This window comes from Bos taurus, chromosome 17 (genome assembly GCF_002263795.3).
Source record: "Bos taurus isolate L1 Dominette 01449 registration number 42190680 breed Hereford chromosome 17, ARS-UCD2.0, whole genome shotgun sequence".
NCBI lineage: Eukaryota > Metazoa > Chordata > Mammalia > Artiodactyla > Bovidae > Bos > Bos taurus.
The window spans coordinates 29,460,172-29,479,362 of record NC_037344.1 but is presented as its reverse complement, the minus strand read 5'-3'; the positions used below and the strand labels follow the sequence as shown (position 1 = coordinate 29,479,362).

The window sequence follows — 19,191 nt, the reverse complement described above, 5'->3', positions numbered from 1 at the left end:
AATAGACATATATAGGGCTTTTTAGTTAAGAGCATTTTCAAACAACAGAATTTAAAACCTATCAGTATAATATCCTTTATTGTGTTCAGTAACTACCACCTGAAGTGCTATTACTTCTAGTATAATCAGTTGGCATCAAAATATAAAGTAAAAATATGTACATTTTAATATATCGATTCTTACCTGAATAATCTCAGATCTCTTGAGAATGTTCCACAAAGTGGAATTTCTTCCTAAAGTTACAGTGAATGTGGTACAATGTGTACAACTTGGTTAACCAGTGTCTGCCTTTCATTCCAAGATTTTTCCTTATCTTGAATCAAATACACAACCTTGACTACCATATTATAATGCACTGGTTTACAGTTTGTATATAAAGTCCAACTCAAGCTTATTTTGGTTTATTGTACATGCTTTATTAAAACGGTACGGGTATTTACAGTATCTGCAGAGTCCCTTCCAAGGTGCTCTCACACACACTCAGACACACCCACACAACATCCATACTACAGCCCCATGCACCCACACCAGTGAGATGTGAGAGTCAAGACTCTTAAAATTAGGCAGCTGTTAGGGGACAGAGTTGATTTGTTTTTCAATTTTTTTTTTTTTTGAAAAGAGAAAAGCATGGGGGAATGCATTTGGCCATTATAATGCTAATGAAGTTTGTGTATATTAACATATATATGGCAGTAACACTGAATATTCCTTTTACATTCTATATACACAGAATGACATCAAGGTTTTACAGTCAACAGAATATTCCAATTTCAGTCTCAATGCTGCTTTGTAGTGACTTCAGAATTCACATAGGGGCTTTCCCTAAAAATAATTCAAGTCTATGTAAGTGAAATAAGGCACAATTAATATTGATTTGATCTAGGGGAAGGAAAGGGATAAAAACTAGTTTCAAATGATCTTGCTGTTGGGGAATTAGCTTTGACTTAAATCCACCTGAAATCCATTCTTCTAATTTCCAAAGATTTCTTAGAAACAAAGGTTTTCTTCTTTTCCCTGACAAAATCCAAAAAGAAAAGCTTGGGATTCACATTTACCATTTTAATGTTTCAGTAGCCTTAACTACTTAAAATTGATGGACACCCTCACCTCTCCTGCCCAGGTCTCCTCTCTTCCTCACTGCTAAAACAAAAACACAGCACATGAAATAGGAATTCCTTGCTGTGTTTTTTAAGAGATTTCAAAAAAATCTCTTATACACTCAAGTAGCAAATACATATCAGGTTGTCTTTGATTTAAAAAAAGGAAAGAAAAAAAGGAGAAAGTAATCTTGTGACTCTCTTGCTCTTTAAAAATATCCCTGTCTCCTTCTTTCAGGATGAAGCCCCACCAGACATTACAAATAACTGCAACAAATGAGTCTGGCAGCATACATAATGTCTAGTATTCAAATCTTCATAGTGAGACTCATGTAGCTTGTACAATCGGTTGAATGTTTTTTGCAGCAGGTGAACCAAACCCAAAGATGCTGGACATTCTGTGAAAGGGAGTAAGAATTGCAGTTCTGAAGGCCCCTGACTTTGGTTGTTTACAAAGTTCAATCCTGTTTATTGTGATCCTTGGTATCTTCTTCATCTGTATATTCTGACGGTTCTTCCCCTGGTTTTAGGAGTCTGCCTACATAATCATATTTTTCTGAAAGATACATCAAAAGAAAATCAGTAGCAATCAAATTTGTTTCATGATTCCATTATACAGCAGGGAAGGTGTATGCTTCTTTTAGTCATAGAGAATAAGGTAAGTTTTCCCTATCGTTTACCTTGTCCAGTCTTTTTATACTCATGTAAGGCTTGAACAAAAGAAAACAGGATCAGGGAATTTATAAAGCTTTGGACTTGTGCTTTGGAGGAGAGTGTTTCATACAACCAGTTCTTAATCAAGGACACTGCCTCAGAATCACTTGGAGATATTTTAAAAATATATGTGAGTCCAGGACCCATGCCAGACTCTTGGAATAAGTCTGATGACATGTACTCTGAAACTGGTTTACCTCTAATGTGCACTGAGTCTCAGAGCAGATCTTTAAATTTAATAACCCAAAGTAACTGTAATTATTGTAATTAAATAAGGTAGCAACACAGGGCATTTCCAACAGTGAGAAGATCTTAAAAAAGTTAATGGTGACTTTCCTGGGGCTGAAGAAGTAGGGAGAAGAATATGAGATGGAAAATCACATGGAAAGTAAATCCAACCTGGACATATTCTTGGGGAGAAAATGTGACACATGTAGTAGTCCCTAAGAAAACAAACCAAACGAACAGATGAAAATTCACTTGTTACTTATTATCTTGTGTTCTTCGAGGTCCCGATATATGACTCTCGGTATATTATTTTTCTTCCTCCTATTAAACTCTCTTCTTAGATGTGACATCACTTGTTTTTATGTTACCATGTGTTTAATTTAGAACACTGTTATGCCCATTGTTATGTTCATGTAATATTTAGTCATTTCTTGGTCAGGATTCTGAACTGAGTTTAAGTGAATTAACTGACAAATCAAGAGGATGAAATAGGAGGACTGCTTGGTTCAGCAGAACCAGTACAAGTGCCAAGAAGCCAGAAGAGATATTTCAAGAGATCCGTTAAGTCACGTAAGTAGCAGTCCAGAGTGTTCACTGAGGCAGTGAAAACTGATGTCACAAGCATATAGTGAAGGAGAATGACATTTTTCCTTTATGATTTGAAGTTAAGATCAATTAAATCATGTAAAAAATAAAGTAATATGCAGTATCAGTAATCAATTCAGTTTTAAATATAAACCTGTTTAAAAAACCTCTATCTCAATGAACAAGCCTTATAAGACTAAACATGTCACAAGTTTTGTAAATTTTACAGTTTGTAACAAGTGAATTTTAAAATATGGATTTTATTAACAATAAGCACATGTAACAACTGTTTTGACAGTTAGCTATGCTTATCATCAAATAATGAGGGCAATGCAAACAGATAGCATCCTTAGACTCTTAAGGAGTAATGGAATGGTATGTACTTTCTTTGGCCATAAAATTAGTATTTGTAAAGAACCCAACAAAATGAAGGTACCTTTAAACTGCATTTCCCATTCTCGAACACTCTCCATTTGTACAGCATTCAAATCTGAGAGATCATCATATTCATCTTTAAGTGCATCTTTATCTAGGCAAAATGTTGCCAGTCCTCTGGAGGCATCCCTACCAGCAAATATTCCATATGGACCCGCTGGGGAAAAAAAAGAAATTATTTAGATTATCTAAAAATATTTTAGAATGTCTCAAAGGAAAATGTCAAATAAAAGAAACCTCATGACTCTTATCTGGTACTCAGCCTTGATTTCAAAACATGCAGACACTAAACAGGATAATGAGAAGAAATTTCTTAGAAATCTACCTTTTGACCAAAGTAACATTTTTCACTGAAAATTTAGATTTCAGTTACTTCAAATATTAAAAAAAAACTTTATTTAAAGATGAAGACTGTGAGGTATTAGAGAGAAGAGAACACTTAGAAGAGTTAGGTTTGGAAGCCAGTTTTCTTGAGGGGAAACGATGCCTTATTGATTACTGTTAATTACTTGTGGCATCTAAAAATAATCAACAGAACATTGGCTGGATATATATATATGGCTAAAAGGACACAAAATAATTAGTGTAAAGAATCAGGAACCACCTTGTCTAGGGAGGAATGGCTACCAGAAGCAAGTCATTCCCAAAGTGTGTCCTTGAGAGCAGCAACTCTCTTGCACATCTCTATACCTTCAATGCTTACCACAGTGCCTGACATAAAGTAGGAACAAAATAAACACATACTAACAGACAAAAATCCAAACAACCGAATATTCTATATCAAGAATTTGCTTACATAAATCATAGGTCATTACTTTAATGAAATAGTACATAGCTATAAAAAGAATGAGGTAACTCTGTATGTACAGATGCACAAAGAAGTCTATGATATAGTAACTGAAAAAAGCAATTAGATTACACAGTATGATTCATTTAGTTGTATTTTTTATTCATTTTTGGCTGCACTGTATGGCATGTGGGAACTTAAGTTCCTGGACCAGAGATCCAACCTGTGCCCGCTGCAGCATAATCTTAATCACTGGGCCATCAGAGAAGTCCATAGTATGACCTCCTTTGAACTAAAAAAAGATATACATATATGCACATTTAACCTGTATTTGTATATGCAGGAAAAAAGCACCAGGAAGAATACAAACCAAGTACTTAACAGTAGCAATGTTTCTGGGGAATGGAGAGGAGAAGTTTTACTTCATTTAATTGGTTAAGCCTGGCTACTTACTTATTTTTGGCCATGCCACAGCTTGTGGGATCTTAGGTTCCCTGAACACGGATTGAACCTGGGCCCTCGGCAGTTAAGAGTCCTAGCCACTGGACTGCCAGAGGATTCCCAAGTCTGGCTCTTTAAAAAACAATTTTTATAATATAAATCAAAAAGAGTTAATTTTTTCTTCATCTTAGTTTGTAGAACAGACCATGTAGATTTCCCTGTTTAAAACGTTTTAAGAAGCAGAAAGTGAAGAGGAACTAAAAAGCCTCTTGATGAAAGTGAAAGAGCAGAGTGAAAAAGTTGGCTTAAAGCTCAACATTCAGAAAATGCAGATTATGGCATCTGGTCCCATCACTTCAAGGGAAATAGATGGGGAAACAGTGGAAACAGTGTCAGACTTTATTTTTCTGGGCTCCAAAATCACTGCAGATGGTGACTGCAGCCATGAAATTAAAAGACGCTTACTCCTTGGAAGGAAAGTTATGTCCAACCTAGATAGCATATTCAAAAGCAGAGATATCACTTTGCCAACAAAGGTCCATATAGTCAAGGCTATGGTTTTTCCAATAGTCATGTATGGATATGAGAGTTGGACTGTGAAGAAAGCTGTGCGCCGAAGAATGGATGCTTTTGAACTGTGGTGTTGGAGAAGACTCTTGAGAGTTCCTTGGACTGCAAGGAGATCCCACCAGTCCATTCTAAAGGAGATTAGCCCTGGGTGTTCTTTGGAAGGAATGATGCTAAAGCTGAAACTCCAGTACTTTAGCTACCTCATGCGAAGAGCTGACTCATTGGAAAAGACTCTGATGCTGGGAGGGATTGGGGGCAGGAGGAGAAGGGGACGACAGAGGATGAGATGGCTGGATGGCATCACTGACCCGATGGACGTTGAGTCTGAGTGAACTCCGGGAGTTGGTGATGGACAGGGAGGCCTGGCGTGCTGCAATTCATGGGGTCGCAGAGTCGGACACGACTGAGCAACTGAACTGAACCGAAGAATTATGTGCTAATAAATAAAATTTACAAAATACATGATTTTATATATAAAAATTTCTTTCCTGAGTCTGAAAAGTTATCAATACATGACAAAAGAAATGTAGAGAAAACAGTTTAAAAATCAAATTTGCTGGCTTAACTATTATGAGTCACAGAGTGGTCAGTGAAAAAGCTTACTGTCCATTTAACAGAGTAAAGTATTTTCTAATGAGAAGTACACAGTACAAAAAAAGGAAATTCCCTGATTTTTAAATGAGTAAAATAATGATTATACCCATATTCATACTTGAAAGCATTTAGGAAATTGAAGGTTATGTGTCAGAAAGCATTTATACCTTTAAGAAGAAAATTCAAAAATTTCTAAACATTTATGAACCTTAGTTTGAACTACAGTGAGCAGTGCACCATAAATCTCACTGGGTTACTTAGGAAAACTAGTAAGTTTTAGGAATGAGTTAGGAAAATTCATTCCCTAAAAGTTTATTGCATGGAACAAAAAAGGAGCCTTAGCAATAAATTTAAGGACCAGTATTAGGCAATAATATATTAACACAAAAATAAAGGTAATACTTCCAGTAAAGTACTTTTTTATCCTGCTTTCCCATTCTTAAGTACTTTCCATATTGCTCCTTAATATTAGGTGACTACCACAATTCTCATTTAATGGTTATGTATTTTCTCACTGAATGGATATACCTATTAATTAATATAAACCTATTAATATAAACTTAGGCTACCATTTTCTATTTCTAAATTTGTCTTCTATATAAGAAAATGGGACATTACTTACAACTGGTCAATATTGGTAACTTTCAAACACTACCCATCATCTCAACTGACATTCAAAAAGGTATTTATTTAAATGTTTAAGAAATTTAATACTATGTACAGAGTAAATAGTAAATAGTAAATTTCTATTTAGAGAGTAAAATCTGAAGTTCTTTAATTGGAGTTAATTGATTTGGAGAAACATTACTTTCTTTTTTAAAATTTAAGTATAGTTAATTTACAATGCTGAGTTAGTTTCAAGTGTACAGCAAAGTAATTCTTTAAAAAATGTGATTTTTAAAAAGTATATATATTTTAGATTCTTTCCCATTATAGGTTATTGCAAGATATTGAGTCTAATTCCTTGTGCTATACTAGGTGCTTGGTTACCTCTTTTTAATATTGTGCTTGTACTTAGTTGCTCAGTCATATCTGACTCTTTGTGACCCAATGGACTGTAGCTCGCCAGGCTCCTCTGTCCATGGGATTCTCCAGGGGATCTTCCCAACCCAGGGATCGAACCTGGGTCTCCTGTATTGCAGGCAGTGAGCTACCGGGAAGCTTTTATATAGTAGTGTATATACATTAAGCCCGAACTCTTAATTTATTCTCCCCTCATCCCCTTTGGTAACCATAAATTTGTTTTCTATGTCTTGTATTTATTAGTAAGTCATTTGTATCATTTTTAAAGATTTCACATATAAGTGATATCATATGATATTTCTGACTTACTTCATTTATGATAATCTCCAGGTCCAATCATATTGCTGCAAATGACATTATTTCTTCTTCTTCTTTTTTAATGAGAAATGTTAACGTTTGCTTTCTTGACCAAGCCATGTGGCTTCCAAGACCCCAACCAGGGCCTGAACCCAGCGCCAGCAGTGAAAGCACTGAGTCCTAACCACTGGACTGCCAGGGAATTCCTAACATTAACTTTTTTTTTGTTTGTTTTGTTTTTGTTTTTAAAATTTTCTTTGACCTGCTTCCTCTTTTTTTTTTAAATTTTATTTTATTTTTAAACTTTACATAATTGTATTAGTTTTGCCAAATATCAAAATGAATCCATCACAGGTATACTTTTAAAACTAAGCAAGTTAAAAAAAAGAAAACCCAACACTAAAATTAAGAGAGAACAGTCCTGAGGGAAAGAAAAGTGGTCCGCCTTAAAGCAGTTTAGTTTTTCTGTGGTATAACTCCACGTGGCAATGGCTGTTTTCAAGACATGGGGGGGAAAAAAAAAAAAAAAAATATATATATATATAAACACTAATATTTTCTTAAGAAACAATAATGACCAAAAAAATCTTAATGCTGACTGGACCAATGCTTACAAACTTAAAACAGTGATGAGTCAAACACAAAAGAAAAAATAAAACTGATTAAGGCTATAAAAAACTATAAGTAGAAAATAAGAATTTCAACTTTTTGAAGAATTTCCTTGCAATCTCACTTCCTTCTCATAGTATCGCAAAGTAGAAGGGATAATTTTGCCCTCCCTTCTTGGCAGATGAAAAGATGCAAAGTTATTCAATGACTTGCCTAAAATTACTAACAGAATCAACCACTTTTCCAACTACACCAAACACAGTACATCTTGAGAAAACACAGAGGACCCACAAACCCAAAGATGAAATGACAACCCTGAAAACTGGAGCATTTCACTAATCACAAAATTTCAGGGGAATGGCTATTTTAAAATACCTCTTAAAATGGAAGAACATTAACCAAAAAAAGCTGTAGAAATCAACAGCTTTTCTTAGCATTATGTTACATAATATTTACCTGCTTGGTCTACAACATTCAATCTACTTGAGGATACTTCATCAAGCTTAAACACATCCAAATGGTAAAAAGGAGAGATGAAAAGATGATCACTATAAAAACAGAAGTCATAAGAACCTCCATCTTTGAGTATATGGATAACATACCAGTGTATTCTTTAGTAAAATTTTCTGCCAACTTCCCTAAGAGGGAATGCTGTTTTTTGGTTTCACTAACTTAAGAGTGAACTACAGGCAACAGTTAATAATGCAAGCCTAATCCTAGACAAAATGATGTTCTGTTAATTATTGAAAAGAATGACTTCTCCACATATTTCAAATTTCCCACAGGAAGCATTTAACTTCTGAAAAGGTCTTTTTGAAAATAGTTTTATTTTTCCTGTAAGATCAAAAAGAATGTAGTATTAAGACTAAGAACTAGAGTTGGAAAAGGATGACCTGCTGAGAAAAGAGGATTTGAGGTCCAGTTAAAGTATATTCCTCTGCATCCCTAACACAATCAGAATCATATCTGAGAGTTCAGTAATACCTTCCCTTTCCACTACCCCCTTATATAACTGACCTAAATATTATGATTCTAACATTTTGGTGACTACTCTTGGCTATCCATAATACTATAACAACAGAGAGCTACCTAAGGAAAGCACATTTAAAATGCTCTTAGGTCTTTTGGTATGGTATAATTTATAAAAAAAATTAAAAGGCTAGCTTATATAAACTAATCAGATTGTTTTAACTATTAAGGTTCATTTAAACATTAACATTTCAGTAATAATAAGAGAATTAAACTCTTGCCTTCTAAAACTAAAATATAATGCTGATACAAAACTAGATTTACTATTTCAAGAATATTCTTGCTACAAAAAATGAACCCAATTATTTAGCCAAGACAGATTCTTTAAAATGTATTTATAAAACAAATATTCTAGGACATTATTTTACAGATAAATCTTACTTCTATGATACTGTTAAATATACCAAAATGACATTATACTAGTTAGAATCCAGATTTCATTAATAGTTTTAAGAGGTAACACAACTTATGATACAGATTTTTATAAAGTTCAAAAATCAATAAATCTACCAATTATTGCATCCTGAAACTGCTATCATACAATCAAATATAATGGAGTGACATATTTTTGAAAAGGGAACAACATATGGTTATTGTAAAACACTAATTTAATGAGCAAAAAACTCCAGGAGAAAGTAAACATCTAAAATACGTAAGAGATAATTTTCTACTAGGGTGATTATGTATCTATTAATACATTAGTATTTATGAAGAGAAGAAAATTCCAGAAGGAATATTTTAGTTATTTTCATGGTATAAAAACCATAGCACGCAGAGACAAACTTTAATTCATTAAAAGTTAAACAGCCTAGTTTTCTGACATGTTTTGACAATAGTCTTCTGCGATTATTAAAGCAAGTTAAAAAAAAAAAAATCTAATAATACTTGGTATAGGGCTTCCCAGGTGGCTCAGTGGTAAAGTATACACCTGCCAATGTAGAAAATTCAGGAGATGGAGGTTCGATCCCTGGGTCAGGAAGATCCTTGGAGAAGGGAATGGCAACCCACTCCAGTATTCTTGCCTGGAAAATCCCACAGACAGAAAAGCTGGAAGGCTACATTCCATGGGGTTGCAAAGAGTCAGACACAACTGAGCACATATGCACACTGAGTAATTTATTCCAAATATGGTTATAATGGACCTGGGAACAAATCAAACCATATATAAAAGTGATTAAATGAAATCCAACTAATAGTCTTTTTTATATTTGGCTCTAGGAACTCCCAGGACTTTTAGAGGGAAGGCAGCATGGTAAAACTGGAAGAATACCTCTTCCAAGCCAAGATACTTGGGTTCGAGGCCACAACCTACATTTGAGGCAAATTTTACATGCCTAAAATTGTGGAGGTCAAACTAGATAATCTCTTAACTGCAAGTATCAGGGAAGAAAAACTATAAATGGTGTTGCAATAACTGAATAGCCCTCTGTAAGAAAACAAAAACAAAAGTTGATGCTTACTTCACATCTTAAATAAATTCTGAATGTAACTAACCAAAATTCACTGAGAAAAAGAGAAATATAAATTAAAATAATATTGAAATACTATTTTAACTTCTCAGATTGACAAAGACCAAAAAATTTTATATGACATTTTTGGCAAGAGAGTGAGAAATAGGCATTTTCATGTGAGTGTAAATTGGTCCAACATCTCTGGAGGGCAATTTACAAAGAACTATCCAAATTAAAAATGTCCATAACCTAAGACTCAGTAGTCTTACTTCTAGTAATTTACTTAATAATTATTATTTTAGTAACATTTTGAAATGATATGTACATGATACCATGCTTCCCAGGTGGCTCAGTAGGTAAAGAATCTGCCTGCAATGCAGAAGGCGCTAGCAGACATGGGTTTGTTCCCTGGGTAAGGAAGTTCCCCTGCAGGAGGAAATGGCAACCCACTCTAGTATTCTTGCCTGGAGAATCCCATGGACAGAGGGGCCTGGTGGGCTACTGTCTATAGGATCACAAAGAGTTGGACATGACTAAAGCGAGAGCATGCACGCATGTATAACATGCAAGAGACTAGAAACAAATACTCATTAAAAGTGGACTATTAAATGATATATTCGTAACAGAATTACACACACATTCCAAAAATCAAAAGTTCTTTCCAAACTGATACGGAAGGCTCTCAATATATTAAAATATTGTTAAAGGTTTGCATTGTTAAAGTAAAAACTAAGTTCATGGCATCCAGTCCCATCACTCCATGGCAAATAGATGGGGAAACAATGGAAATAGTGACAGACTGTGTTTTTGGGCTCCAAAATCACTGCAGGTGGCCACTGCAGCCATGAAATTAATAGATGTTTGCTCCTTGGAAGAAAAGTTATGACCAACCTAGACAGCATATTAAAAAGCAGAGACATTACTTTGTCAATAAAGGTCCGTCTGGTCAAGGTTATTGTTTTTCCAGTAGTCATGTATGGATGTGAGAGTTGGACTATAAAAAAAGCTGAGCGCCGAAGAATTGATGCTTTTGAACTGTGGTGTTGGAGAAGACTCTTACAAGTCCCTTGGACTGCAAGGAGATCTGACCAGTTAGGACTGATGTTGAAGCTGAAACTCCAATACTTTGGCTACCTGATTCGAAGAGCTGACTCATTTGAAAAGACCCTGATGCTGGGAAAGACTGAAGGCAGGAGAAGGGGACAACAGAGATGAGATGGTTGGATGGCATCACTGACTCAATGGACATGAGTTTGAGTAAATTCCGCGAGTTGGTGATGGACAGAGAGGCTTCTGCTGCAGTCCATGGGGTCGCAGAGTTGGGACACGACTGAACTGGAACTGGATCTGTACTATAATTCCTGAGTGAGGGCAGATAGAAACTGTTTGTTTTTTTTTTTTTTATTAGTGACAAAACTATAGGACATACCTCACTAAAATGAAAACTGAACTCTGAACAAAAGTATGAGATATAAGAAATGACAGTGAATAAAGAAAATGGTAACTCTATTGCTAAATTTAAATGAAAATTGGCTATTTAAAAAAAGTTTATTATTCAGTTTGAGGGTAGTGTTTAAAAAATTACCTACAGTAAAACTCTAATAGAAATAACATAAAATGGAGTGGGGAGGGACTAGAGTTAAAGCTTTCTAACCAAGGCCACAACGTATGGCTGTGTGCAACTCCAGGGGGCACCATTCACATTTGTCTACATGATTGTTTTATATATTTAATATGAAGAAATACCGTCAAATGGCAGTAAAGTGTTTTAAAGTGACAGTTCTAATTTGTACAAAAATGTTTGGTTAACATTCATATATTGTTCAGAGTGAAAGTGCCTATAGAAAAAAATTTAAGGAAAAGACTCTTGTCACCAAAAGAATACAAATAGAATGCATCCAAATTAGCAGGGAGATATGAAACAAAAACAGACTCCCAAATATAGAGAACAGACTTCTAGATTCCAAGGGATGGGTGGAGTGGGGGTGGCCGAGATTGGGAGTTTGGGATGAGCAGATACAAACTAGTATATACAGAATGGATAAACAAAAGGTACTACTATATAGCACTGGGAACTATATTTGATACCCTGTGAGAAACCACAAAGGAAAAGAATATGAAAAATAATGTATGTATGTATGTAACTGAAACACTTTGCTGTACAGTAGAAATTAATACAACTGTAAATCAACTATACTAAAATGAAATAACAAAAATCTGTAGGGGAGAAAAAGTGGAATAAAAAAATGCACCTAAGAAACAATCGGAGAAGGCAATGGCACCCCACTCCAGTACTCTTGCCTGGAAAATCCCATGGATGGAGGAGCCTGGTAGGCTGCAGTCCATGGGGTCGCTAAGAGTCGGACATGACTGAGCGACTTCACTTTTCACTTTCATGCATCGGAGAAGGAAATGGCAACCCACTCCAGTGCTCTTGCCTGGAGAATCCCAGGGACAGGGAGCCTGGTGGGCTGCCGTCTATGGGGTCACACAGAGTTGGACACAACTGAAGTGACTTAGCAGCAGCAGCAGCAAGAAACAATGGTGGGAAAGAAGGCAAAGAAAAGTTGACAGATAAATTACTAAATAAGATAGTAGAAATAAATCTAAATATGCGAGTAGTGACAAAAAATATAAACTGAGAAATATGCAGATGATACCACCCTTATGGCAGAAAGTGAAGAGGAACTAAAAAGCCTCTTGATGAAGGTCAAAGAGGAGAGTGAAAAAGTTGGCTTAAAACTCAACATTCAGAAAACTAAGATCATGGCATCCAGTCCCATCACTTCATGGGAAATAGATGGGGAAACAGTGGAAACAGTGTCAGACTTTATTTTTTTGGGCTCCAAAATCACTGCAGATGGAGACTGCAGCCATGAAATTAAAAGACGCTTACTCCTTGGAAGGAAAGTTATGTCCAACCTAGAGAGCATATTGAAAAGCAGAGACATGATTTTGCCAACAAAGGTCCGTCTAGTCAAGGCTACGGTTTTTCCAGTGGTCATGTATGGATGTGAGAGTTGGACTGTGAAGAAAGCTGAGCGCCAAAGAACTGATGCTTTTGAACTGTGGTGTTGGAAAGACTCTTGAGAGTCCCTTGGACTGCAAGGAGATCCAACCAGTCCATTCTGAAGGAGATCAGCCCTGGGATTTCTTTGGAAGGAATGATGCTAAAGCTGAAACTCCAGTACTTTGGCCACCTCATGCGAAGAGTTGACTCACTGGAAAAAGACTCTGATGCTGGGAGGGATTGGGGGCAGGCGGAGAAGGGGACGACAGAGGATGAGATGGCTGGATGGCATCACCGACTCAATGGATGTGAGTCTGAGTGAACTCCGGGAGTTGGTGATGGACAGGGAGGCCTGGCATGCTGCGATTCATGGGGTTGCAAAGAATTGGATACGACTGAGCGACTGAACTGAACTGAAGTTGTTAAAAGACAGTATTGGCATTAAATTTAAAAAATCCAGCTATGTTGTTTATAAAGAAAAAATAAAAGATTGCTTAAAAGGATGGAAAAAGAACTGCTGAGGTAATACTTATCAAATGAAGCCTGAAGTCAAATATGAAAATCAGTAAGGTGATAAGGATGTTTCTTCCTCTGATTAACATGGTATCAGTTCTAGATCTAGTGCTTCAGTTCAGTTTCAAAACAATGATACTCCCAATCTTTGTAAGGCTGGTTCCTTCAGGTTTTTGTTTAAGTATCAATCCCCACTTTCTTGACAAACCAACATAAATAACTACTTCTCTTTACCATCTAATGCTAATAAATAAAGTCCTTTATTATAATCATGTATTGAATGATTGTTTATTATCTGTCTTTCTTAACAGAACATAAACTCCATGAGGGCTGGGAAGTACAAGTTTTGAGGACTCAGAATTACTCAAAACATTTACCTAGGCAAGTGTGATGAAATCCAGGTAACTCCCTCTCAGAACTGATCTTGAGACAAAATGCTGCCTCTTGTACAGCAGTTATTTAGTGATGTATCTCACAAGTATGTGGGGGATGAGTGACCTATGCCACATGGTTTAAAGAACTATGAAAAGAACTTAAAACGGGCTACCTCCAGATGTTAATCTACTCCTTTCCTTCAACCTGAATAACATCTTCTGGTCTCATACATGCTTTAAGCTATCCTTTTATACTCTGTTAGTATTTAATACAATTCCCTCTTTGATTAAAAACAATGGAATGATGTTGAACTCAGAGGGGCCAACCAACTAGGTACTGTAGAAATTACTAGTAAAGGGAATTCCCTGCCAAGCTGGTGGTTATGACTTTGAACTTCCAATACAGGGGGTGGGTCTGATCCCTGGTTGGGGAACTAAGATCCTATGAACCACATGGCACAGCCAAAAAAAAAAAAAAGAAAGAAAGAAAAGAAATTAGTATAAATTTGAGCAGAGTATCAAAATTCATCAGAAAACTTAGCTGGTCCTTTTATCTAATTGGTAGGTAATGAATGTGCATAGTAGGCATTAGACCTAACACAGACCCAGTTGGCTTCAAAACAAAAGACTAGGATGAAAGTTGGGTAGTGTCAATAGGACATTCATGAAAGAATATGTTTGTCTATATGTTGCAACTCTTGCTTCAGCTGCAATTTTGCAAACTACAAATAAAATTAACATGTGAATATGAAGTTAAAAAAGGAGGAAGAACACATAAAAGGTGTATGAACTCCTTTTCCCCATCTCCTAAATATTAGGCATCTCATGGGGTTACTTCTTACAAGCTTCTTTTTATTTCCAGTGGAATTTAAATGGTATGTTGGAGAAATTAGTTTTGTTATATATCAAAGAATACTCTACATGGAATAAGGGGGAAGCTACGTATCTTAATAACAGAAATGTGAATAAACTATTATAAACTATAACGGTATAATTTCTTGCCATTCTAAAGAATAAAAAAACACAATGTTTTGCTAGAATCCCACTGCAGAAATATTATACCAAATTATTAATAATTATTAATATTTAAAATGATAGATCAGTCTTCCTCATCTATTATGATGCTGCTACTGCTGCTAAGTCGCTTCAGTCGTGTCCAACTCCGTGCAACCCCATTGACGGAAGCCCACCAGGCTCCCCCGTCCCTGGGATTCTCCAGGCAAGAACGCTGGAGTGGGTTGCCATTTCCTTCTCCAATGCGAGAAAGTGAAAAGTGAAAGGGAAGTCGCTCAGTCGTGTTTGGACTCTTTGCGACCCCATGGACTACAGCCTACCAGGCTCCTCCATCCATGGGATTTTCCAGGCAAGAGTACTGGAGTGGGGTGCCATTGCCTTCTCTGATTATGATGCTGGAAACATGAAATTATATTATGCTGTGATACAGTAGGAAGGAAGCATAGCCTGTGAAGCCAGTTAGACTGTGTTTGATTTCTAGCTTGGCCATTTACTAGATACGTGATTTTGGGCAAAACCTCTGAGTTTCAAGTTTCCACATTTGTAAAATGGGAACATTACCTATCTCCTAGAGCTGTCTGGAAATTAAACGATAATAACCCCCAAATGGGAGTTTCCTCCTCCTTCTACCCTAACCTCTAGAATCAATGCTATTGAATAGAACTCGATGGGAAGATGGAAATGCTCTATAAAGTGCACTGTTTGGGCACTTGAAATATGGCTAATATGGAGAAACTCTATTCATGTGGCTTGTGGCTACCATACTGAACAGCACAACATAAAGCCATGAAAGTGTGTTTTTCTGAGGCTTTAAATCCTTATGGGAACCAGGAGAGGGTATAAAAATAACAACAGATTTTCTATATAAGTTTATCTCAGAATGCAGTTTATCTGAAATAGAGTAGACAGGCTTTGTGGTCAAATATATCCGGATTTGAATACCATGTCTGTGTGATCCAAGCCAATCTACCCCAAATTCCTAAACCTCGAGCTGTCTGTCATAAGGATAGGAATGTTCACTAACCTCACTGAAGCATTGTGGAGATGACAAATTAATAGATTTGATGTAGTAGCTGCTTAACAAATCTGTTTCCTTTCTCCTCCCATATTCTTTCTTATATGATCACTTTCCTCACACACTGGCCAAGTGCCCGAACTGTGACTAAACTTAATATTGACAAATGTAGTTAATGCCAATTGTTTCCCAATGTCTGTTTACTCCACTAAACTGCCAACATTTAAGTTTTTAAGAACTCAAACCTTATAAATTATGACTAAAAATAAAAATAACTTCAACACAGAAAAAGCCTCACAAATAATCTTTTAACTCTAAAACCATTATTGAGAACTGGGAGTGGATATTGGTTAGACTCCCTAAACTCGTTCTTTCAAGCTACGAAGTCTCATATAAGGATTTTTACTTCTGAATTACTCTGCTACAAAATTCCTTAATTGATTTGAGGATGCAAAAAATTAAAATAAAAACTCAATTTGTTTTATAGCCTGAAATTTTGCTTCAAGACTTCTGGGAAATGTTAGATATCCTCTTAATGTGAAATAAATTCCAAATCCATAAACTGATCTGGCTAACTTTAAGGTTTCTTTCAATAAAAAAATATTCCAAATATCTGTTTAGGTTGTTCAAAACTACTTAGAATCAAATAATGGGGTATCGCTCTGCCTATTCATCAGGAAGGACCTGGAAATCAGTGAAAGCTAACCTAAAACTGAGTCCTCTGTTGTCATCTGAGAAGAACCCCCTCACTAGCTTAAGCCACACAAAGGCTATCTGTATTATAACTATAACTCTCATCTTAATTTAAAAATTTCTGTTGCAGAACATTTGCCACTGGGTGCTGCCAAATTGTGTCCATGGCTGTCTCTCTTAGCTATTTTCAGATAGTGGCAAGGCATTAATGTGTGAGGACTGATAGGCTTCTTTGCAGTAACACTTGGTTGCTTCACTGTCCGTTTAGATAGGGGCTACAAAAGCAGAGTTTTTAGTTTGGATAAGTTCTGTATTAAAAACCTAAACCTGTACACAATTTCTAATCACTGAATACATAATAACTGTGTAAATTCTTGATTTAAAAAGAAATTAACTAATTTGGTCTGTTCCTTTAAATATTGTCCTCTGGCCCCACTGTCTTACCCACATTCGCTTAAGTAAACAAAAATGTATTAACTGTTTCAGCTGATATGAGTGGGTAGACATCTGGTTTTCATTTTTATACCAGAAGCAAGTACTTTATAAGCTATCTGTGACTTGGCTGGATTGAATGTAAATATATACACAAAATACAAGCAACTAAGAAACAGTTCAACACGTTTGTTGTTACCGGGTGTACAATCTCTCATTTCTCTTCTCTAATCCAATTAACAAACAACAAACCAAAACACTTCTAAAATATCTTCCATCCACTAAGCCCATAAATCGTAAGTGTACAGTTGCAGGTGTCAATAAACATCATGGACTAACAGATTAGAGGAAACCAACTTTTTAGATTTGCCAACCCCTTGACTTTAAGACTTGGATGTCCTCTTTCAAGTAACAGGTCACTACAGGTCTCTAATTTTTTTTACTTTTATTGTAGTAACTCCTTAAAAGCTCAGAATAACTACACAACCAGCATGTACAATGTTGCTCAATTTTATGGCATGCCAACAGGTTTCATGAGTCTGAACTGAAATGTCTGCTGTAACTACACTGTTAAAGAAGGGTTTCTAAACCAACCACCTTACATACACAGTTCTCTGAAAGTAAAGCTTTAGAAACATTTAACTTGCAGAACTGGTGCATGGTGATATGAATTTATAGTTGTTTATAAATTTCTTTCTCCTCAGTGAAAACAAAGTGATAACGTGTATTTGAATACTTGCCTTCCTGCTACAAAAAAAAAAAAAAAAGAAAAAGAAACTGGACAAGCACGCCTGCTGGGTATATGAGTTCCACCTCCCAAACTCTGGGCGAATAACCTCGCCATTATTTATTAGGATCTGCATTCTGATCAGCCTCATCTCACATATACTGTTAATCTTGGAAAGCATCTTTGTATCAAAACCGGTTTAAAAAAAAAAACAGTCAAGGTGCTGCATATGGGACCGGATTTAATAGATTCTAGAAGGCTGGGACTTGGAACTACGTGTACTTAAACGTGGCCTTATGGGGAGTAGTGGATAAGCGCTCTGTGGCGCGCACACAACACACACACACACACACACACACACAAGTAAAGAAAGTTGTGAATTACAGGGTCTAAAACTTTAGGTCCCTACTTCAGAAATCTTCCTTCTTTCCTGCCCCTGACGACTCCACAAATCAGAAAGCTCAGTAAAGGCTGAGGGCCAGCGTGACTGGCGACAACTAAAAGGATTTCGAAAAATTCAGCCCAAGAAAAGGCTGAGAGGAGAAATGGGATAGGAAAAAGATGAAAACTCAGTGTCGCTTGGGCGACACTGGGATCCGAATCGGAGGGGTAAACATCGGTGGGGCCCGCGGCTGGGGCGTGTGGGGGGCGGGCCGTCTCAGGTGCGGCGGATACGGCTCGGGGGTCCAGATGTCGAGAAGGCTGGCAACTAACCCTGTGCCCAGGGGCCTCCCCATCAGAAGGGGGTCGAGCTTGAGCTGCAGGGGGTCCTCACCCTCCCCTTCCAACTCCTCCTCACCCGGGCCGTAGAACTTGCTGCCTTTGGTCACGTCGAAGACTTTCCCATTGACCGCAAGCAGGATGCGCGGGTTGCGAGACCCGTCGTACTGGCGCAGCTGCTCCAAGCTGAAGTCCCGCTTCTTCATACGAGGCAAAGAGGCAGCGGGGCTCTCTTCGCCCGCTCCGGCCCCGGCGCCCAGACCCCGCCGCCCCCAGCGCACCCACAGCCGGTAGGCCCCCAGCAACACCAGCGCCACCAGAGCCACGTTCAGCAGCATCTCCCCGCCCCCCGTCAGAAGCGCCAACGCCGTTGCCAAGCAGCTGCCCCCTTCTGCTGCCGCTCCCGCGCCGCCCGGGCTCTCGCTACTACCGTCGCTGCTGCTCTCGCTGCCACTCCCCAGGGTGCCTAAATTCACGTCCCCATCACCCGCCGCCATCACTGCCCGCCAGCGCCTTCCTCCTCCTCCCCGCCCCCTGCCCTCCCCAACCCCACGGCCGGCCCCGCCCATATGGGGCTTCCTAGCCAATAACGTGGGGGTAGGGGGCGGAGTCAGGCCGGCTCCCGATTGGGTGTTTACGCGGTAACGTAGTCTTGGATCTCTCCCTCTCCCTTCATTTTGCTGGCCGCGCTCGCGTGCGACGCCCCGCCCACCTCGCCCCACACTTCCCTGCTCTCGCCTGTCTCCTCCTCTAGTTGAAGTACAAGAGCGGGGAGGGTCTGAAGAGAAGATGCGGCGACGGTCGCGCGCGCGCGCGCGCGTACGGGCGGGGCG

General features: G+C 37.7%; 1 protein-coding gene across 1 annotated transcript; it reads right to left on the bottom strand.

Moving 5' to 3' along the window:
- Positions 1 to 394: 394 nt before the first annotated feature.
- PGRMC2 (progesterone receptor membrane component 2) lies at positions 395 to 18,858 on the bottom strand. Its single transcript, NM_001099060.1, is given in 3 exon segments — positions 395 to 1,653; positions 3,061 to 3,216; positions 18,438 to 18,858. Coding segments are annotated over 3 exon segments (672 nt in total). The 5' UTR covers positions 18,856 to 18,858; the 3' UTR covers positions 395 to 1,555.
- Between the last annotated feature and the right edge of the window lie 333 nt (positions 18,859 to 19,191).